The sequence below is a fragment of the Balearica regulorum genome, chromosome Z (genome assembly GCF_011004875.1).
Source record: "Balearica regulorum gibbericeps isolate bBalReg1 chromosome Z, bBalReg1.pri, whole genome shotgun sequence".
NCBI classification, from domain to species: domain Eukaryota; kingdom Metazoa; phylum Chordata; class Aves; order Gruiformes; family Gruidae; genus Balearica; species Balearica regulorum.
Genome location: NC_046220.1, coordinates 24,037,817 through 24,061,646, shown reverse-complemented (window position 1 = coordinate 24,061,646; position 23,830 = coordinate 24,037,817). Strand labels below are relative to the sequence as shown.

The window sequence follows — 23,830 nt, the reverse complement described above, 5'->3', positions numbered from 1 at the left end:
CAGTCTTCTCCTGGGATTACTAAAAATGGCATCAAGTGTCACATCTGTCCCAGCCACTCAGGCAGTCTTGAAAGCAAAGTACATGACTGCCATTGTCTGGCAGCTATTATTTCCCAGGTACAGGTCTGGTATTTAGGTTACCCTAATAGCTATTGTTTAGCAGACAACAAAAGGAATCACCTTTTACTTCAGCAGCTATTCCTGAAAAAAAACCCCAAACCCTCAGAAGTCACATAAAGAACACGTGCAAACAAACAGAAAAGAAGCCCACCCCTTATTGTAATAAGGAAACAGAGACATCATGGCTACCCTTATAGCTTGCATATTTATTGAACAAATCCTACTAAAATAGCTAAAATACATTGGGTACTTGTAGTGCATTATTAAAGATCACATTGTTACAAAAGCTTGCATTTTCAGCAGTACACAACTGCAACTATACATAAATGCCACAACTGCTGAATATTACTTCTTGCTCTATATACAGCACAGTAGACATATCTAATCTATTGGAAAATAATACATACAAGAAAAGGGATACAGAAGGTGGGGAAAGGAAAGAAATCTAGGAAGTGCAGTGCATGCATTGGTATTTAACAGTCAGAAGCTAAAACAGTTCAGAACAAGGCCTGCCCTGTAAAAGGAAGAGCTAAAAGACAGAGTTATATAAAAAATTAAGGTGGGCTTTCAGACTGTGTCTAACACAACAACACTCCATGAGTAGATGATACTGTTTAGTTTTGTGTTTACTGTTGTTTTGTATTGATAGTAGTCTGGGAGCAAGAACAAAAATGTAAAGTCCACATGTTGACGGTACCGTGGAAATGTACTCTTTCCCCTTTACGACTTCTCCTCCCAGAAATTTGCTGTGTTTTTCTTACTGTATCCCCTATTTTATGGATTCAAAGAGGACATTAAAACTCATCCTTTCTTTAAAAATAAAAGACAAAAATCAAAAGAGATTTTGAGAGGTTGGTGGGAAATTATTGCTCATCTTTCTTTGTTAGGTGGACAGGAGTCAGAAAGGAGATTTTAAGTAAATTACAGTTTTGTGATTGCTCCCACTATAACTGCATGTTTGTGAGTGGACCCTGATTGATAGGGAATCAGTTCCTCACTTGTACACTATAAATAGTTACTCACCTACGGCACTGAATAAGAAAGCCACACTGAAGACACAAGTAAACAAGTCAGTCCAGTCTAAAGAACAACATTCAGAAAAACAAAGTACCAACACCTTCTCAGAACATGGAAATAAAAAATAACTCCATCAGAGCTACCTTGCCAAGGAGCATATTTAAAGTCCAAAATAGCACCATTCATCAGTGTCTCAAATCCCGTGGCAGCATCACGATCACTTACCACAAGGAAACCATGAGTTTCATACTACTTCTATACATCAAAAGAGTACATGGATAAAATATAGAGATATACAGACAATCGATGAAAATAAACTACTAGGCTTGTTACATCTAAATGAAAAAAAAGGGGGACTCTCAGCCTCTGCAAGAAGCAGTTTTGAATGGTGGAAATGGAGAGAGCAATTTACCAGTTGCGTGTGAGCAGTGGAGTTTGAGTAGTGGAAGACATTGCTGTGATAGAATCAGGCCTGAGGGCCCACCTGTAATGTTTGTAAACATGGATTCACAGTGTGAAATTCTGAGAGCTTTCGCTTGAGTCAGAATGTTAAAAACTATTTTTTATGGTACACGTTTGTCCACTGTTATTCTCTAAAGCAAGGCTCAGAGTCCCATAGTTTCTTCTTATACTTGATGATTTACACAGAAACAATTCCCAATATATGACACCATGACCTCATCAAACCCATACACCATATGTAATACAAATGGATAAATCATGATTAAAAAGAGTAGAGGTAGTCAATTTTGGTGAAATGGTGTCCATAGCCATTCACTGGAAGGGGGCATGCCCCCTCCTCCTCACATTTCTTCTTGCGATTTACTTCCTTCGAGATGGGAAGAATTCCCTGCAGGGAGGAAAAATGACTATTAGCTGTGCTTTGGTGAAGTCTGTTCAGGGGGGTTCTCCCATCTCCTGTTCATAGTTCCCTACCTTTAGCTAAGAAGTAAACTTCTACTAAACATAGCTTCATCAACTGTAAATACTCATGCCACAGAGAGCAAAGGATCACTTAAACACCAGGCAAGCCTTGCAGCGTCTGAGGAAAACTCTTCACTAGGGGATGAACGAGTGTGCCCCAGCAGCCAAAATGCAAAAAGAGTTGAGCCAACGACCATCCTCCACTGCTGCACTGGGGAATTCCGGTGTTTGTTGCAGCTGGGGAGACCCCAACCATCCCAGCAAAGTTACAGGGGGAGAAGGTATGGAGTGACAACCCTTTCTGCAGCTCACCGCTACATGTACATCTTTACACATCTCCTCAAAGTTATTTTTCTCACTCTGGCCAAACCAAGCGATTTCTGTACCCTTCATAATAGCTGGGACAGCTCAGGCCTAAAGCTGCACCTGCAGGTGTTGTGTGCACAGTAGTTCTGGCACACAAATATGGCTGAAAACAAGCAATTACCTATTTTGCACACACAAAGCACAGTGAGACATAGCATCTCAGCATCATGAATGCAAAACTCATGGCCACAAATTGACAGATGGCACTGAGCCCCTTTGAAAATATAACGGAGTACCAACTTGGGTAACCAAGAAATTAATGTTAATGGTATTATCTACCAATAAATTAATTGTTTGTTTGCTTTTTTTTAAACCCCAAACTCCATTTTATGCTTCCACTTGGCCTCCAACATAAAAGAGCATCTTAGTTATGAAAGATCATCTGATTGTTAAGAGAACCTTTTACAGCTTAGACCTCTCATCTTATAAACACCTTACAGCTTAAGCAGCTAGTGCATGCTATTTCCTACAGTACTTCACTGAAAAGAGCACTCTAAATGCACTGTAGGGTATAATTCATTACTTGTCTCTGGACAAGTACAGAGATGGTGTGCCGTGTCAGCCAGCTGCCTCAGAGAGGTTTTTGTTAACCACACTTAATCATTCACTGGCTGAAGTCTGTACTTACTCAACAAAGCATTTTAAATATATGTTTCAGTTTAAGCCTCAGTAGGAAGCCTAAAGGCTAAGCATGTGGTTAAAGTACTTTGCTGATGCTACGTCACTATGGGATCTTAAACAAAAAGAATTTTAGCTAGTAATATTGTCAGTTATGGAAAAAATCTGTGGGGTTTTTTTGGTTAAGAGATCAGAATTGTAAAGGTGTTTTGTTGCTTTTATTTCTTAGGATATGTTTGTCATATAAGCAGATTGCTTTTAGTTTGTTTAAGAAATTGAAATTATCTTCTCTAAGTTCAATTTTTCTGATGTGAGAGTTGTGAATATCTCAATTAGGAACTAAACACATAGCAGCCTCACAACTACCAAGAAAGTGCAATTTACAGCAATTTTCCTTTCCTGGCTCTTCAGAGGCATAATTTTCACTGCAATGTCTGTATTTGCTACATTTACCTGTGCTGGGACTAAAGCCACCCCATGGCTTTCCCACTATCTTTATCACAGGATAAATTCTGCTTTTGGGTAGATGAACTCCCCCCGGGTTCCACACTGCACACAGCCAGAAGCAGTTTTCAAGCTGAACAGACATTAAAATCCTTTCCTAAGGGCAAATGGTGCCTTCTTACTTTGGGACATCAGAAATAGAGAAACCGAGCAGACTTTGACCAGCACATATGCAGAAGGGCTCTGCAAACCAGGGGAAAAAGTAGTAGAAACATACCTTGCCTTTGCTAGAGCTAAGCTGGGGATTTTGCAAGAGGCAATTTCAGAATGAAAAAATAACATTTAAATTTTAGTGGTTGCACAAACACATTTCCTCACACGAGTCCAGAAAATTCCATCCTCGTGATAATATTTTTGGGTTACTTGTTGACTAAATTTGCTACTTGTGTATCATTACAGGATATGAGAAGAAAACTCAAAACTTACATATGCAAACAGGCACACCACACAGACCAAAGGTCTGGGCAAATTTCCAAAAGCATTGTGTTGGGCAGTTCCTTTTCAGCTGTGAAAACAATCTCAGTCCTGAAATTCTGCCATACAATCATCAGATAAAAAGTCCCATATGACCCTTCTAGGTCTAGAACTAAATTGTCTTTAAGAAGTGTATCCTTTGTTTGTTGTATGAATTTGTTGGTTGTATGAAAACAAAAAAGCACTTTTACATGAAATAAGAGTTTCAAAAAATGTATTTATTTTACTTTATTCTTTCAGTACTTCAAACTGTTTAGCATTGAGTACATAGAACTACATAGAATGAAGGACTGAGCACTATCTGCAGTCTTCTTCGCCAATTTACCCTTGTTAATTTTATAAGATGGATGAAAAAAATTAGATTCCAAAGACACCCAGTTTCTATTAAGCCTGATACTCTTCTGGAAGCTGGATTGCGTGCAGCTAATATTCAAGTTGCTTTTGAAGATCAATTGTGAAATAAAATTTGGAGCCAGTTCTAAAAACTCATCCTTGTAAGCATATGCCAAATATCTTTTGAAGAGTTACATAAAGGCTAAAAGAAATGCATCATATTTAAAAAGCAGGAATCCAATCACTTTACAGGAAAAAAAGTATATTTTTGTATTTGTTGAGAAACAATTATCCCTTTTGATAAACTTTTTTTAAGCTGTGTACAGCATAAAAAACATGGCTATTCATAAATCCAATATAATGCAGCATTGTTATTAAGTATGCTGCATATAGTTCACAGCTTCATTCCTCTGTTTCAGGAGCAACTTTGTTTAATGATGAATGACAACTTGCTAAAGGCTGATAACTTAAAATTTTGGATAAAAAACATCTAGTTAACACACAGCTGATTCATAAAATAAGCAAATAATTTATTGTAAGCATAACCATATATAGCACATGCATCGTAATCTGGCATGACCATCAGCCTACTCAGCTGAACTTTTGAAATAATTCGAATGTTACGAATGGCGGTAGTGCCATATATGTTAATTTAAAGACTGGCATGCTGGAACATGAATTGGCAAATAGTGGACTGCAAATAGTCTAGCTATAAATTTTAGAAGTTCCTTTACAAAGAAAAAGTGTAGAAAAATATGTTATCCAGATGGAATAGCAGAGTTTTGTTAACGGGGACCTGAAGTCTAGATAATAATTGAAACTTATTCAAAACAATTTTCCATGTACTCTCTCCTTTACTTACCTGCCATTTTTTGCCAAATTTTTAGACAGTAATGAAATGGAATATGAAAATAAGACATGTACATTCTGTGGTTCTGAGTAACTGTTTTATTTTCCTACTCAAATTTCATATCCAGTTTCACATTTATGAAACCACCAATGGTACCAGAACAAAATCTTATGAATCTTCTCTGACAAGCCACATATTATGCATTGATGTTGGGGTACTTCCTGTCAAACTCAAATGAAAGCTGCCATGCTTTGTATACTTGTTGCTCAAGCCAGGTAAAGCACAAACAGAAAACAAAATAAAACCAACAACACTTCCTTCCTCCTCTTGCATTATCATTGACTTTTTCATCTGTATTTCTAAGAGAGAATTGCCAAAATCAAGCATTCAAAACTCATATGTCAAGCTTGTAAAATCATGAGACAGGCTTAAGAAATATGAACTCTTGAAAATTACATGTTTTCTTTCTGGTATGTAGCCAGCAAGAACCCATGTTTTCTGCAAGCCTGAAGGCTAAAAACATCATTTTAAAATGAAAGCTGAAGTCCTCACTTAACTGCCCGGCTCAAGGAGCCAAGGCATTAAGAAAAACAGAATACCATGAGACCATGATGAAATCATGAGAGCTGGCTACTCTCTTGAAGCAGTCATAAAATAAAATCCATTGAACTTTTAATGTTGTTGCGTTTGAGGGTTTTTTTTTTAGGAAACTTTCATGTTAGTGAACTGTTTATTAGAAGAAAGAAATTACATAAATAACTTTACCTTTGGAAATCCCCCATCCTCAGGGCTGGTTGGAAAGATTTTCTGGCTTACCCAAATCGTTAACCTTGGTTGATAAACCTGTAGTGACATAAATATGTAAAATTTCTTACTAACAAAGAGAGATTCATTAAATGCAATCAAATGCTGTTCATGTGACAGACCACATTACTAAAACCAAGAGCCTAATGTCAGTTGAGCTTGGCCCAGAGACAGCTGCGTTTTATGCTCAGTACATATTTTTGAGTACCCATGACAACAAGAGTTGTCCCTAGAGTATTTCAACTATATTGTTTATGGCAATCTGCATTCAACAGGCTTTTTAAAAAGAGCATAGGATGGATTTTTTTAAAATCTCTTTAAGAAATTCTGTATAACAGGATGTCCGTACTAATAAACTTACTGAGGATATTGTGAGACCACATGCCCATTCTCTTCTGCCAGAAGTCACTGGCAAAAGACCATTTAATGAAGATTATTACCTTTGCTGATGACTGCAGGAGACAAGGGCAACACAACTTTGATTATCCTTTTACACTGAACTGTGAACTAGAACTTACTACTTTCTAAGATCATTGACACAGCTATAATTCTGTGTTAGTGCCCTATATTTTAGACATTAAAGGAATTCCAACACATTATAAAAGACTTACAATAAAATATCTGGCAGCAGGATTTAATGGTTAAGGTGCTGGCCTATGACTACTATAGGATAAAGTTCCTATGGAAATTTTCCATATGTACAATCCACAGAACAAAATTCCTGTGTACAAGCCAAAGCGAGCCACTGACTACAGCAGGAAGCCAGAGGGAATAATTACCAGGCTAATACACCTCAGTTAAGGTGAATCTGAGCTGGAAACATCCTGTGCTTCATTCAGTTCCTCAGCTTCAGGATGAAGATCAGAGCATTTCTTCATCTCACTCTCATTAAACACAGAAGTGGTCACATACAAATTGCATATGATGCTGAAGATCTTAACTTTATTTTCCTGCTGGGTCTGCCTCCTAGGCCTTCGGGGTTTTGTGAATTGCACTCTTTCTGCACAATGCCTAAATGTCAAACTGTCAATGTTTTGAGCTGAACATTATAAATTACACCATTCAAACTTGTTTGCACTTTGGGAACCAAAACTTGCCTTGTCACTGAAATCCTTGGTGGACCAGCTTTACTCATCTGCGTACTATTGTATTTATATTGAAACCTGAGGAATGTTTTCATTTCTTGGAATTGCGTGTTGACTATTTGTTGTCAAAACTGGACTAGATGTAGCTTGGAGAATTTATCAGAAAATTACTTGAATCATCTTTCCACAAGAAAATCCTGAACTCTACTACAAAGTAGGAAACAGAAGGAAATTTAAAATACAGAGCCTAAAGCAGTGCCTGTGCTGATAATACTCTTCTATGACTTTCCACAGTACAAACCACCATGCTTTCTACTGATTAAAGCATCAGATTTTATTTCATATTTTAGATTACCTTATGATCTCAGACAAGCCAGTTAAGCTCTCTGGCTATGGCTGACATAGAATAACTAATAGCACAGGGCACTCTATGAATTCACCAGGTAATGTTCACATTGAATATTTGAGACACTTCAACAAAAGCTACCAAGTAACCCCTGAGCTTTCCTGCTGGTATTTACAATCACCGATTACCCATTCTGCAACTATGCCTTGATTTTATTGTCTAGTCACATTCTTTGTATGAAAACTCACAGTTGGAAACAGCGATAGCAGTTCAGCTCTACCAGAGGACATGTGTGCTCAAACCTGCAAATTATACAAAAATGTGTATTTTCCTATAAAAGGATAAGCATCAGAATACAGTATTACTCATCATGATGAATGTGAGCTTCTATATTTTCCATGGAGTCTGAGATGTATTCAGGTTAGCCTATAGGCCTTGACATCCCTATTAATATTTTAATAGAAATAAAATAAACACCTGCAGTTTAGATGGACTGCAGTTTGAGGGTGGATTTTGGGAATGGGGCAGGAGGAAAAAGGTGTAAATTGTAAGATATATTCACAACTATGCTCCAGAGTTAAAAACCAACCTAGCAAACAAACAAAAAAACCCCACCAAAACACACCACCACAAAAACACCTACACAACCCCCCAGCTCTTTCACAGTAATTTCCAGTGGAGAAAAAATTCAGTAATGTCCTATTTTCTTAATATCTCTTCAAAAACAACTACTGTGGCCAATAATGGTAGATAATAATCACATGGACCTATTCCACATGCAGTAACTGTTCTACTATAACTGTACCAAAGACCAGAATGGGCAGCCCAAAGACTTTAAGTATCTGCCTTGTAAGCAATGCTGAAAGGCTGGGGAATCATGGTTTGGATCCTGGCTAAGTGAAGGAAGATTCTGAAATGGAAAAAAAGATACCGGTGTAGAAAAGTCTAGGTGGGCCTTACTACAATCCACCAGGAAAAAAAAAAAAAAAAAAAAAAGAAAAAAAAGGAAAAAAAAAGAAAAAAGAAAAGGAAAAAAAGATATCTTGCCATGCTATGTGCTTTATAAAATGCAGAAACTAATTAGATGTTCAAATATACTGTTAACTACAGTGTTAAAAAACACAGCAAGAACTTGTAGTCAATTACATCAGCTCAAACCAACTGATATTAATGTTGCAAGATGAGCTATATAAAGAGAAAAAGTGCAAAGCAATGCTCCATTACAGAGTAGGATGTAAGGCTTACAGCATTCCAGCTGTTAGCATGAAGCAAACACTTCTAAATAAATGCTTCCATTGATACACACCATATTTTCATTTCTTAGTACTTCCTGAGTGACCATTATGCAAGTACAGGCTTAGCTTAAATAACCAAAGTATCAGGATTCAGAACAGAATTACTGAACTTTAGGATGGACTGAAAACTAAAGTCACTGCAAGTCTACAAAATGCAGAAGAGCCATACACTGACTCAAATTGATAGCCTCAGTAATTGATAATCACGACGAAAAAAATTAAACTAGTATACTTCATCCATAAATTATCAGAGTGGATCACCCCTAAACATCTGACTAACAGCATTATTACCCTTGGAAGCCTGCCTTCCTGGCAGAACATGTGATATGCAAAACCATTCACTTCCGCTTTGAGAAGTCAGGGGGGAAAGAAACCCACTGATCTGGGAAGTGCTGACTGAGACAGTGTTCTGCAAGACCAAGCAATTCTGCCTCGAACATCGAGGCCAACTTCAGATAGGGAGTTATGAGCTATGAGGAATATGTTTTCAATTCTTTAGCCTCTATTCTCTTGAAAATATACAAATAATAAAAAATTAAGATTAAAAATCAGAAAAAGCAAAGGTGCTCAGTCTATTTACTAGCTTTTATAGCCTCCAAACTCCAGAACTATTTACTGCTTTTTTTGTGGGTCTTTTTTTCAAAAATAGAAGGATTTCTAGAGCAGACTTTTCTTTTCTCCTCTGCTCAACAAACCAGGAAACTTCTTTTTGCCATTGCAAAGGCTCTGTTTAACCAGCATGCCAAAACTCCAGCACCTATTCTTCCATTTTAAGCCATGTCCTCTTTAAGAGTGATAGTAGAGGAGCACAAAGTTTTACCCAGATTTAAAACAGATACATAAAATAATTTTAGCAAAGCTGGACTAAATCTACTGTCCACACAGCACATCAAAATGCTAAAATTAATTTATTGCTACCCACTCTTCCTTCCTACACACTAAGAGCATCTTTCAAATATTCAGGTACATCCATCAAAAGGAAAAAAAACCCAGATTTAAGACATGCTAAACTTAGTAAAATGAGTGCACTCCTGTCAAGCATTCTCAAGGCTTTTATAGTTAAGAAACAAACAAGAAAGCCACCATAGCTACTTTTTCTATTTTTTTTCTTTTCTTGTAGACCACAACTGAATTCCTGTTCATCAAGTCTCATGCAAAAGTTACAGTTGAATTCAACTGGATTTCCAAACTACAATCTTAATGAAGAAGACCAACTGCTCTGAGTACACCAGCAACCACCTTTTGAGAAGTTTCAGAGAACTTCTTTATCATAGAAACCAGTTCTGGGGGAGGGGGAAGAAAACAAAAAGGACGTGATGACAAGTACCCTAGAAATTCCTAATTCCAGATAAAAGGTGACCGTATCTAGTCTCTGCATCATCTCTAGGCTCTGCATCAGCCTACCTGGGGCAGGGCGGGGGACGGGAAATGTAAAATTTTACTATATGGATTAGCAGTCTAATAGCGGACACAGATGGCCACATGCTGAAGAACAGGGGAGTAAAATGGGAGAGGTATGTGTTGAAGAGAACGAAAGAAAGGGGTATGCTCTTCCTCTCTGCAGCGCTAAAACCGTACTTGTGCAGTTGTGAGGGCTGAGGGCCACATGTGCCTGTCCTAATCCAGAATGTAGAGTGGCCATCCTCCTACCATGCTCTCCTGGGGATGGGGCATGTAGCTGGAAAGGAACACTGCTCCTCGTGTCTGTACCTGTATTTCTTTAGTCTGGGGATTTTTCATCGCCATTGCTCTGTGTTGCAATGACACAAATCAATGGCATTAAGGATCCTAGAGGAAAAGGTGTAGATTATTTCCTTTCTGGCTGGTGTCTGCATCACCTGAAGCGTTTAGCAGATTTTCTTTCCAAATTGATTTCTAATGCATTTTCTTTTGGGGAAAAAAAAATAAAATTATAACGTAGTTGCCTGCTAAGTTGAAACAGTTGTAACTTTGCAGTTTCTTAAGTTTCTCAGTTACCAGCCGGTTTGAGCTGTAATGACTTTCCCCACCACATTCCACCCTGTGCTTCTCAATCCCCCAAGTGCCTCCCACTGCGATAAAAAGTTCTCTTTATAGCCAACAGCCCACCATCACAATCCAGATGCATAAACAGCCCCTTCACTGAAAATCTTACTGCACCACTGCTTGAACACCAAATAAACAATTCTGTTAAAAAAAACCTAATTCATTTTAAACAAAACAGGAAGGAAAGTTTGTGCTAGGATCAACGCATTTACTTCAGTGCAAGTGGTAAACTAATGCTCCCATCTGCAGCAGTTTATTTTTAACACTGTGAGGGGAACGTCATGAAAGCATATGATATTAATGTCCACTATGTTCCAAACCTAGCGTGCAGGATTTAATACATACAGCAACTGTCAGCTGAATGGTTGCTGCTTCTCAAAAGTTTAGTTGGGTGGCAGTTTGCTATCAGCTTTGTTTTCTGAATCTTCTGGAGAAGGGAATGAGAGGGCAACATCAAGAGTGCTCATCATTACTCCTTATTTCAAAGAGTCAATGAAGTTTTGATGAACCTTTGTTATATTTAAGAAGCTGTACTCACAATCAAATGGGAGGCTGCAGTTGCGATAGGCTGACTCTGAAACAGCTCAGTGAGGAAGCTTTTCCTACTGAAACATCAGATACTACAACTTGCCCAAGTTAAAATGTAACTTAATTACCTTAGCTTAATATTTTAAAAATACTGTGAACATGTGGTTCAGCAGCTGTGAGGCCAGCCAATTTTGTGAACTTGATCGCTTCTTTTGCATGGCTCTGCATCACAAGTCTGAGCCTCTGGTTGAGGTACAATGACAGTTATCCCCAATAACCTGCCTTCACATTTTCAGTATACTGTCAGGGCAGCAGGTTTTTCAATCAGTCCTGCTTTCCACATCAGTGACATGAACATTCAAAAATCAGTGGGGGAAAAAATCATTTACAGTCATATCACTTGGTTAATTCCACACAACAGTAGAGAAATGAATTGACAGAACTGATGAAGAATTACACAATCATTCACCTCCTGGCTGGTATTGCTCCAAGTGGCCCACCTTTTGGTGAGACTTTTACTTGCCATTACAGTAATATTTAATATACACCAAGTATATATATCAGCAGAACATGGTAGGACAACTCCACACCTGAACTTGCCTTTGGCTTCTGTGCATCAGCATCCTTTGCTGGCTCTGCCTTTTCATGGGGAAGCTATTACTGCTGCTTGTTATTCCTCCCCATCTGATGACTCAAGCTTACAACCACACACGGATGAAAAAGCCTAAATGAGACAAGTACGCTTTTCCTTGCATCCCCCTCTCCATGCTGCACATGAATTAGCAAGTTTATTCATTAGGGATTTTTAACAGTCCTTGTTCATCACTTCTTAAATTTGTCAGTTTCACAGAATAGGATGTCATCTGGTCCTTCCATGCACAACATAAGGAAGTGACCTTGGAAGTAGTTTTTCTAGATTTTAACTACAAAACTTCTCATAAAACCCCATCTTCATCCATTGTTTCTTTCATCATTCTTAAAGCTTCTACTCTACAGGTTACACTAACGTGGCTGCTTCTATGCAGTCTCCTACCTTGACTCATCTATATTCCTCTAAGAATTCACTCCTGTCCTCATCCATACTACATAGGTTGCATCTTTTATATACGTACTTACAGCATCCCATGACAAATATAAGCAAATGATCTGAGTGACTGTGCAAAATTTACTAAAACATGCTTTTAAGACTAATAGGCTCTACCTCTGCAGATCCCCTTGCTGCAGGAAAGTATATAAGTAGATATCAAGTATTCAGAGCAGGCATATTTTTTTCAAGAGGTCTCTAGGTGACTATTGGCCTCCAAAACAGTGCGAGTATGGTGGCCAGGAGGGGGAAAACACAAGCTAACCTAGCTGGAGTATATAGTCAGCACAATCCTGCCAAATTCTTCAGCTGCTAAGAACCCTCAACAGAAACTCTAGCTGTCTTCTGGCATACATGATTGAATGAGGTTAGTTAGAGAAAACACTTTCTTTGTCCCTGGAGAGGCATACTCCCCACACCACCTGAGTGTAATGCAATTTTTAGGCAGAGAGATACTTTTGCACTTTTCTGTACAGGTCAGGGTGAATCTAGCTTTTGTGCTACAAGTACTCTCATGCTGCTTTTCTTATTAATACACAAAAACCATTGCAAAGCATTGCTAATATTTACCATGCACATGAAGAGTAAGAGAAAAAGAAATCAAGAGGTACATTGGGAACACTGTCATAAATGCTTATCCAACTTGTGACTGAATTCATGAATTGAACAAAGATACTCATTACCAGAGTATCACACTCCTTGAAAGGAAATGTAATCATTTCAGAACAATATGAAACAAACGTGTATTATATGCAAAGTGCCATTAACCAATAAAATGGCTGCAAACTACTTTATTCCACCAGTAAATCTCTGTGCGTAGACTCTCAAAATGTAAAACATTACAGAAATCAAAACAACCAAATGAGCCCTCCAGAACGCCCAACTCAAACCCCAGTGCAACCCAGCACCTTTTCCACTTGTTTGCCTCTGCACTGCAATGGTAGATTTTGTTATTTTGCTTAACATTCACACACAGAAAACCAATGGTAACAAGCCTGAGAATTAAAATAGTATTTGAGCTTTCAGTCCATTACATATGAGTTTGTAATTTGCTCTTCAAGAGTAACAGGGTAATGAAAAGTTTAATTAGTATCTACCCTAATGGCAACTGCAGAACAAGAGGCAGAAACAAGTCTCTTGTAACAGAGGTGAACACACAGCATGGCAGCAAAATTCAGGACCAAGGGCTGCAGTTAAGATTGGCAGCAGTTTCATACCCAAGGCTGACAAATTACTGGAGCAATAGTGGAGGAGTTTTGATCTTAAGTGAAAGACCAGCAAGAGCAGTGGCCAGCAGGGGAATCCTGAAGAATAACAGAGACAGCCCAGAATAATGCTTCCCCTGTGTGCTCTCCCATTTCCCTCCTTCCAATTTCGGGGTATACAAAATGTACACACCAAGTAGGTTTCATTTTTTAATTGCTTATACATTTTCTAAATTAATGGCCTGAATACTGTAACTTAATACACTGTTCTGGACTGTTTTGTTTGTTGGTTTAATTTTGTTTAAATTTTTCACACATACCAGAAAGATGACCAGAATTCCACCAAGCGCTGTTGTTCTCCAGGAGGCAGCAAGCTCACTGCCTCTGCCAACTGCTTTCCTGCACAGCCCAGCCACGAAAGCGTTTCCCCTCATGAGACACCAACCTGTTGCCCAACCAGCCTATTTCGGGCAAGCATTAAAAGCCCCAGTGGTACTCTTGGGAGACAGAACCACATTGCACAGCCAGTACTTACCTCGCTAAGAGATGTAATGACCATTGCTGATGATATTGTAACAGGTGCTTCAAAGCATTATAGTACATTTACCTGCAGTCACCATATTACCAGCATCCAGTGTCATTTACATTTAATGTAGCTTAACTGCTATTCCAAATACAAAACCACAAACTGTATCGTGTATGTCTTATGGGTTGAAAGTAGTAAAATATCCGTGGGTTCTGGCACTCATCTAATGAGGAGACACACAGGAAAAGAACTTCTCCTGCCAAGTATTGTTTCTGGGGTTTGCTCATGTTGCCTTATATTACTGAGGTGAGAAATAAAGGGTAAGGACATTTACCAATATTTCCACAGGATTTTCTTCTGCTATCAGGAATAGAGTTATCTAAACTCATACTCTTTCATGATGGAGATTTATCACAGATATAGTCATGTTGAAACAAAGAAGGAAGTTCTGTTCCTCTTTAGTCTTTTTGAGTAGCTCTATGATGCCAATGCATGCCCTCTAAACATCGGTACTGTAAGAATTCAAGAGTTCTTTCTGATCATGCACATATTAAGCCAAGGCTTATCCCACCTTTGGTGAGGACACACACATTTAACTTTTTTCAACTTACTCCTACACCGGTATGCTACGCTAGTAGACAGACAATAAGGTTAGTGTTAACAAAATTAATCCAGAAACATTTCTTCCTGCCAGATGAGAAAATGCAACCTGTTCCAAGGTTGGGTTTTTCTACATGCAGTATTTACAGAAGCAAACACCAGGAACCCTCCCAGAAACATCTACATAGGGAGTCATTCAGTAGTGCTACCGTGACTTTGCCAGACCAGCAGTCTAAATTGAATTTCATGTAACACTCAAACAATGATTCATAGTATCATTCTACATTAAACATTTGAAAAGAACATTTTTGCACCTTTCCAGACTGCACCCTCAATCAATATGGTTTAATGAGATGAATAAATATTTGAAATAAAAACAAAATACAAATATTTAGAAATGTTTTTATTAAAATACCCTGTCCCAGTCAATGATACTAATTGAATTATTTTTATGAAGTTGTTCTAGGGCTATTAAGTGTAGTCCCTCTCCCCTCTCTTTAGCCAGACACACAAAGATCAGAGCTCAGGTGAGGGGCAGCAGTATTCTGACGCAAAAAGAGAGAAAAGATTGTTTGTGAAAGCTTTAGATCCCAAGACTGAAAAGTCAATGTCATGACTGCAGTATTACAAGGTGTATACTAATTCTTATTTCTGATTTCCCAAGATTTCAGCCTTTGTGAAAAAAGTTCAGTAAAGATTTGTCCTGGACAACATTATTACATAAACCTCCAACTCCATGTGCCAACACAGTTCTATTCAGATAAAGTATGCTGGTGCATGGTTACAAAATTTTAGCACCCAGAGCATGTATGTTTGTGACTGGGCAGAAACACATGTATGGAGCTTTTGTCTTTTTAATGTGCATATGAACTATACCACAGAAATGTCCACAGTATCTATAGCTTTGGACAAAAATTACTTTTCTTTAAACCCCACTTCAAATTTTTCCAGCCATAATCAAATAAAGGTGCTTTTTTCTGCACAGTTGAACAGCTGACTTGGCAAAAGTATTGCAAAAAGTGAGCTTGTATTTCTGCTTATTTATTTTGTAAGCTGGAAAGGCTTTAATTCTCCCTAGGTTTTCAGTAATCAAGCAGTGTTGAGCAAACTGCATCCAGTGTATTCTTCATGAACAATACATAAGCACAATAAAAAAAGCATAATATACACATTCAGATGGCCAAAAGTGCTTAGCTTTCATTCCTCTCCATTACTTCTGTTGACCAAATTCTGCCCATGGCTACACATAAACAGAAGAGGATCTGATATAGTCCTACAGCTCCTATGCATTCTGAACTACAAGAGATTCTGGTTCCAGTTCCAGACCCGGTAACAATCAACAAAGAAGTATGAGTTTTCTGATGCCAGACCAGGAACTACACTTGTCCAGTGTGAATCTAGTATTGGGCTAGACATAATATCTCATCCTGGTACCTTCTTCTTATTCCTCAGAGCATATAAAATGTACAAAATAATGCCTGCACCCCAGCCAGACTAATCCCAGGCTGCATTCTTCAGAGATAATCCTAAAGTTATGAACAGTTGCTCCAACTAAGGTGAAGTCATTTTATAGACACAGAACATTACAGAACGTGTAAAGATATCTGCATATAACTCACTGGAAAAAGTGAGTGTAATGGCTAAACAGGGATGGAATCTTAAATGCAAGCTTTGCCTCATAAATTTCTTCACCTAACAAATGATGTTATACATTTCCTTATGAACTGCAAAAAAAAAGAAATGGGATGGCGACTTTCTTCTCTTCAACCAAATGCAGGTTGTCATTTCTTTCTGACTTAATGAAGAAAAGCTAATTCCCCTGCTGTTTTTCTCTCCAAAAGGCCATCATCCCATTTATCTCTTTTTTTTTCCCCAGGTAAGACTATAAAATGCAGAGAATGCAAATGATTAGAATAACCTCAAAACTGATCCAGTTCAGGCAAGGATACAGGAAGTGTTCAGTCCAAATGCCCTTGCTCCAGGGCCTTTTTTGCTTTGAGATGGCACAGCTATACTGTACACCACCTGGCCTAGAGATGCCACACCACTAGTGCTTCAGAAGAAAGCCATCTAATCGTGGTAAGTCAGAAGTAAATTAATAAGCTGCTCTAGAATATATTAGGTCAAAATTAAATTACTAAGGAGGTATCTGTTTACTGATACAGCCTTTCACTAGTGTTATTAAATTTCTTAGTGCCTTTACTGCAAACTCTCAGAACTGCAACACGAGCAAGGTAAGAAGACACACCTGAGTGCTTTAGAAGCAAGCAAGCAAGCAAGCAGACCACTTTCTTGCCTGTTTGATTTCTTTGTAAACAAACATTTACCATTAAAAAAAGCCTTTCCTGTTTTTGCTAAAAGTCGTCTTTGAGGTCACAGAAAACTGGACTTAAGACTTCCTCACTTCCATGCTTCTGACAAGATCCTTTATTTCAATGACAGGATCACATAGGCCAAATAATTTTTTAAAACAATTCTTTTTTTTTTCTTTTACTTACAACTTTTTTTAATCAATTAGAACTAAAATCTAGATTTGTATGTTATGACATACAGTACTTTCCATGAAGGTGGTATACAGAAATTCTGGCATTTCCAATAAAAATAGCAATTAAAATTACTTCAGGACTTTATACATTGCAAATAAATAAAGAAGGTTCTTTCTTCCTTTAGGGGGTCACTTAAGCAAATATATTATACACAGGTGAGGACAGATCCTTAAATGGCAGGTCTTCTTGTGTAAGATGGCTCAAAATGTCCATGAGTTAAAATTATAAGGAGATTAGAAAGTACATTCTTCTGCCTATTTCTCTTTATTGATCATGGTATTATTATACAGGTCCAAGAAAGATTAATTAACCAGGTATGAGGAAATCATAATTCTAAGTCTAGGAAAAGGAGAAATAGCATTGAAAACTAATGTGCTAAGTTGTTTACTTTTACTTGTAAGCAGTTTAAGAAACATTTTATGGAATAAGAACATTAAGAATTTAAGAAGGTTAGACAGTGAACTTACTTAAACCAAGAACTCACTGGTTCTCACTCAACAAGTTTATTCTAGTCGCTCTTAATTTTGCTGTAAGCTTAACTAAATAATTAATGAACTTTCAGTTTATCAAAGGAATAAGCAGGCCATTTTTCACCATTTTTTAAGGTTTAGTTCAGACTGGTGAAATGTAATAGCTAAATTTCCACTGTCCAGTGAAAGCAGAATAGAGCCTTTGCATATGCTGTTATATTAGAAACAAAGTAAGCACTTTTACAATCATGTATGTCAGCATAGAAAGAGTTGACATGTAAAGGAGAATTTTTCCTGCAAATTAGAATGGCTAAGAAGACACTTGGAATAAATAACAAGAAATATGCCGAAGACAAGTGCATCCACTACTGCAAGGAACGTATGTCAGTGGTCTGACTTCAAATTACATTCAGTGTTACTGTACCAAAAAAAGAAAGAAAGGGAAAAAAACAGTGGTAGGGGAAGAGATTCTGCCAAGTATCACATCTTAAGCAACCTTGCAAGTTGGGGCACAAACCTACTCTTTCTCACATTGAAATTCTGATCAACAGTCACAAAAAAGTGGAATTAGGCCTTTTTGTAACAAATAAAAAACTTTTCAAAAACAGCCAGTTCAGATTTTTATTTATGTTACACTCCAAAACAAACAATAGAACTAGAAAGGTGGGCAACTACATTTTATTTTCTGCATTTGGGCAGTTCTAAGTTGTATTTTATGTTCTGGCCTGGAGACTGACTTTACAAAACTGATTTCATTGACTACTACAGGAACCTTGCTAGATTCATAGAACCATCTGCTGGTAAAAATCAGTGGCTATTTTATGCCTAGCAAAACTTAAAATAATCTTTTGTTCCATAGATAGGCATATATTGCACATAACAGCCTGCATACCATCTCAAAATGTGGGCTGATTGTCACCTTGGTGTTGGTACGAAAACAGTTGGCTTATGCAATATTCCACAGTTATGTGAACAAAATGTATTTTAACATAATTTCTATTCAAAGTTTAAGTGAATCATTTCCCTTTTAATTCCCCACCCCCAACTATTCATTTATACACAGATGAGCAAAGCACTTTGATGAAAGTAGGTTCCAGAATAGACTAAAACTCCAGAATTTGCAAGTTTATTTTTGCAGATAGGGATGATATAAAACAAGGATCCAAAAAGAAATAAAAGCCTTTATAACAGATTACATATTTCCTTACTTTAAATATCCTTTGATCATCCCTCCCCCCCAAAGAACCAGACAAGGATAATATAGTTGATGCAATTAATTTAACCCAATCTTAATACGTCCTTGAGAACAGGACACTTTGGAAAATATTCTGTGCTAATGTACACCCTAGGCAATAGTACTTCAGACAAGCTATTGTCCCATACAAATTAACAGATTTTTTGACCATGATAATATCATGTAGCACCCAAAAGATATCACATTTATGTCAATACATATATTCAGACACGCTTCTGTGATGGCTTCATCTTCAATCAAGAATGCTACCCGGCCTCTAAACTAATTCTGCCTACTTTATCTATTTTTTCTATAAAAAAAATTTTTCTTTGTCCTGCTGATTCTGAGACACTCAGTCCTTCTCACAGAATATCATATTTAGAGAATATTTAGATGTATAAAGTTTCATCCTTAAAATTAGGTATTTGTCAGCAGTAGTATCTCAGAGTATAACAAATGGGCTTTCATCAGTAAAAATATAAACATGACCAGCACTGAAGGAAATGGCTTGCTGTCGAATATTGTTCAAAACATTCCAACTAAGCGCCTGTAAGTTCAGCTGGGCTGCGGCCTAGCCATTTTTTCTGGAACAGATTTGTATCACAAAGAAAGGCTAAGCTTCTGAAAAAATCACCAAATTATAAGAAAATTTAGTTTGCATCTTATGTATTTCCCTGACAGAATAACGTTAAATCTGCTTCACCTACTAAGTGCAATGACCTATTTCTTCTTCTTGGGGAGAAGGTGGCAGGACTGAAATTAGTGGATGTTGTTTTGTCTGCATGTATTTCTACATGTGTTATGATGTGTATTTTTCATAGTAACCTAAACACTGCTTGTTTCAATTAAATAAGCCTTACTGCACAAAGAGGGATTTCAGATTTTTATTCAAAAAATGCAAGAAAATCAAAGATCCAACATATGGAGGTTTTCAGAGTACATCAATCATTGTATGGCAAATCCCCACAGCCTCAAAAAGTATGTCTTATAAAGGTTGTATTTAGGCAGTATTAGGGATGGGGAAAACTGGTTTCTATTTATACAAAAAATTTACTGATTCTTTGCTAAAGCAACTAATTCTTACCATTTTTAGATTCTGTTTAGTCTTGGGATTGCAGCTTCTCTCAAGTAGCACAAGGAGAACAATCTGAAAACAATTTAAAAAAAAAATAAAAATGAAAAAAAAAAGTCATTCAAACTGTCGCAGTATTTAAGGGATTTTTATTGCCAGCATTAACAGTAGGTGAGCTGAGTATACGCTTCAGTGGTTAGGCTTAAAGTCATGCAAATTATTCTCACCACATGTATGCTTATATATCATGCTTCTCTGTACTTCAGTGGACTGTAGGCTTAAATATAGGACAAAGGAATCCCTGGTACCTGGATTTGCAGAACCCTATGCTATTCTTAGCACCTGGTATATCTCTGAAGAGCACTATACTTAATGGTTAACACACCTAAAAATCAGTCAAGAGGACAAAAAAAGTCACCCTATGCTTACTGTAAAGGTGGTCTATTGCTCCCAGGCACACAACAAAGTGTGGGTTTTTGCAATCAAGAAACAAGTATAAGCGTCAGGCATCCACAATGTAATGGCCTGGAGAGTAGGTATTTTTGGAAATGGCACTGCATTACATAACCTCCAGTTTTCTCTCTCTATTCCACACACCCCCCTACTTTAAATAGGGAGAGGAAAAAAAAAAAAAAAAAAGAGAGAATAAAAAGGTCCTACCTCATTTAAATGGTACCTTAAATTACCACTGTCTTAATTGACTGGATTTGCAGCATACCTCCTTTATCACTTTTCATATAGTGAAAAAAGTAAAGTTCTCTTTTATTGATTATATATTTCTTACCTATAGTGAGTATATATGAAATTTAATTAGGTATGAGTCATGTTTACACACAAACACACACACACACACAGAGGATTTAAAACTGCAAACTCATATACCTATAAATGTATGCATAAACATTTGAAAGAAAGCGCATCACTAAATGTCCATGAAAATACGTTTGGGTTTCGTTTTGTTTTCCCTCAAAAGAACCACCCAAAATTTAACTGCTGCACATGCAAAAATGCAGAAAGCTGTTGCAAGAATGACTGCTTTCTAAAAATAAACCCCAGCAGCCTGAAGAGGAATCCAGTGTCAGGGCGGAGAAGAGGGAGATTCGTTTCACAAAGAAGAAGAGATGAAAAAACAATCCTAGAGCCTTGCATGCATGCTAAAAAAGCTAAGTGCATTAGGTTCAAAAATGCATTTTGGTGTCTGTGGAGTGCAAAAGCGAAAAAAAGGAAACAGTTTTAGAAAACCACTTCTCATCTCCCCTTGCATGTGTGCAGAAAAATCCCCAGCCTAGAAATCGAGCCTTAAAACATAAAGACAAAGAAATACATATACTGCACATTTTCTCATCTTCTTTAAGAAAGGCTGTTTGTAAATGTGCACCGAGAGGGGGAAAGGCGAGCTGCAGCAAAGTCCAACTAAGGACAGAAGGAAATTAAAAGAAACAAAGAAAGAGAGAGAGAGGATTAATTAAAAAAAAAAATAAAATTCTGTGGATTGGAATTGCATATACTTACAGACAAAAGCCCCCGCTCCCTGCTCACTTTCTGTCCTTTCTACATGATCTGAAACACAAATGTGGATTTAAAAAGGGCAGCATGCTACAGAAGGGAATTTATAGTTGGGGGAGTGGAGAGCGGGTAGGGGGTGTGGGGAAGAATGACTGCACCTCTTCCAAAGTGCAGCCTTGGAGAAAAAAGAAAAAGGGGTGGGGGTAGCTGGGGGAGTCTCTCTCCCTCTCTCTCAGGCTGGCTTCTCGTTGCCAGTACGGTTATATTGAACAATGAGCTAATTCTGATGGTAGCTGGCTGGCTGCCAGCTTTCCCCCCTCCCCTCCCGTCCCCTCCTTACACATATATACTCCCCCTGCCTGCCCGCCCGCTACCGCCCGCCTCCCCCCGCCCGCTGCTGCAGCGCTAGACTGCTTAGTCTGCAATAATCCGCAGCCCCACGTTCCCCTGCTGTCTGGGAGCCAGAGCAACGACCGCCCCGCCGCCGGCCGCGCTCCGTCGGGCAGCTCCAGGGGCGGGGGAGCGGCGGCGACGTCCCCTGAGGCGTGGGGCCGCCGCCGCCCGCGGCGCTGAGGGGAGCGGCCGGTCGGGCGGAGAGCCGTTAGCCGTTGGCGCGCAGCCGTTGGTGTCCCCGCGCCGCCCTGCGCGCGCGGGTCCCGGCGCCCCCCTCGCAGAAGCGGGGCGCGGGGCCTGGGCGGCTGCCAGGCGCGGAGCGGGGCCAAGGCGCTGCACAGCGGCGGCGCTCGGCCAGCGGCGCGGAGCCGGGGGGAAGGGGGTGTGGTGGCGGGGGGGGAAGAGGGGGGAAGGAGCAACCACATACTGTAATAATAACCCTGCAGCGGCAGCAAAGGGCATCTGAGGAGAAGGGGAGGGAGACAGAGGCAGCCGCCCGCCGCTTCGCCTCGCCCGCGCCTGTCTGGGAGGGAAGAAAATGGTGGGCGGGGAGGAGGGGGCGCAGCGCTGTGGCACAGGCCGGCGGGGGCCACGGCGGGGGGCGCACGGTGCTCGCTCTTGCGGCGAGGTGCGCCCTGGGGCAGCGCTGGCCTCTCGCCGGGCCGGTGAGCGGCTGGAAGGGCAGGGGGCCGCCGCGCCGGGAGGGAAAGCGCGCTCCTCCGGACGCGGAGGAGAGCAGCGATACCCGGGAGAGAGCGCGGCCGGCCTGCAGCCAGCCGGGGGTGCGGACCCCCGCTGGAAGGCGTGAGGGGAGAGCGACCGGTCAGCGCGGCCCCGCAGGTGCAGCCGGGCCCCATTTGCAGGGCTGGCTCAGGCACCGCCTGCGGGGACATGAGGCAGTGACACTGCGCGGACGGAGGTCGGGCTCGTCCCGGAGCGCAGGCACATACAAGCACTGATAGGGTCGGTTCCGCGGCCCGCCTGTGCCTGCAGGACGCGCAGAGAGCGCGGCGGCATTCCGCAGAGCGTTTGTGGCCGGTCAAGCAGGGTCTGTCAGGGAGGGGTCCCACGGGCTTTGCGGGGGCAATGTAAGTTCATACGTTATTATCAGTGGCCCCAGTTCTCAGCAGTGGGGCATAGGACAGGGGACGGAAACAGCCGAGTGAAATGCAATGTTGCAACACGAAAGTCTATGCAAAGGATCCTGCTACAAAGGCATCAAGGGAAATGGACCGGCGTGGACATACCTCACTGATGAAGACAGAGATGCTATGCTGCTGGATGGTGTCTGTCCCTAAAATGCTATACAGGGATATATGGCCAAAAAACAGAGACACAAGTGGTAGGAAACTGATTCCTTGTTACCCTGCAGCATGTGTAGTTACCTTCCTCAAGGTTAAAATGTCCGAGGCGAGCGTCGTTAAAATGCTATGAAATCATGCATGCTGCAGGCTGAAAGAAGATGAAGCCTTCTCTATTAGGCCTAGGTTTTGAGCAACTAACCTTGTTTTTCAAATCCACTTTTATTTATCTTGCCATGAAGCTGCATTTTTCTGTGGTCCACATAGGATTTCCATTTATTGAGTGGAATCAGCTTGCTAGCATGTCTCTGCACTTTCCTGATCAGCTGCCACATCCTTGGGAATCCTTTACAAGCCTGTCAGCTTAAGAAAAATTCAGCAGCTGGAAGGGAGAAAAGTGGAACATAAGCAGCCCTGTTATTTAAACCCCTGGTAAGCTGTTATAGTAATTCTAACTTCAGTGCATTAGGATCAGATCATTAGCCTCAGAAATGCATAGTTCCTACTGCATATCTATTCTGCCTGCTTTCTCCACAGGTTGTCGTCAATCAGCTGTTAGGACTGAAGCACATTAGAGGTTGTACATTTAAAATTTTATCTTGAG

At 39.6% G+C, this 23,830-nt stretch overlaps 1 protein-coding gene across 6 annotated transcripts; it reads right to left on the bottom strand.

Moving 5' to 3' along the window:
- Positions 1 to 306: 306 nt before the first annotated feature.
- On the bottom strand, positions 307 to 22,421 carry LOC104631767 (neuronal regeneration-related protein). Of its 6 annotated transcripts, none has more exons than XM_075739801.1 (6): positions 22,353 to 22,421; positions 21,539 to 21,586; positions 20,039 to 20,101; positions 10,447 to 10,623; positions 5,972 to 6,049; positions 307 to 1,987 (listed from the first exon to the last, which is right to left on the bottom strand). In XM_075739801.1, the coding sequence occupies exons 4-6, from the start codon at positions 10,480 to 10,482 to the stop codon at positions 1,862 to 1,864; spliced, it is 240 nt and encodes a 79-aa protein (XP_075595916.1). In that variant the 5' UTR covers positions 10,483 to 10,623; positions 20,039 to 20,101; positions 21,539 to 21,586; positions 22,353 to 22,421; the 3' UTR covers positions 307 to 1,861. The 6 variants fall into 6 exon arrangements, with proteins under 6 accessions (XP_075595916.1, XP_075595915.1, XP_075595919.1 ...); XM_075739800.1 differs by lacking the exon at positions 22,353 to 22,421 and adding an exon at positions 21,691 to 21,827; XM_075739804.1 differs by lacking the exon at positions 10,447 to 10,623 and having other exon boundaries at positions 22,353 to 22,371.
- Positions 22,422 to 23,830: the final 1,409 nt, after the last annotated feature.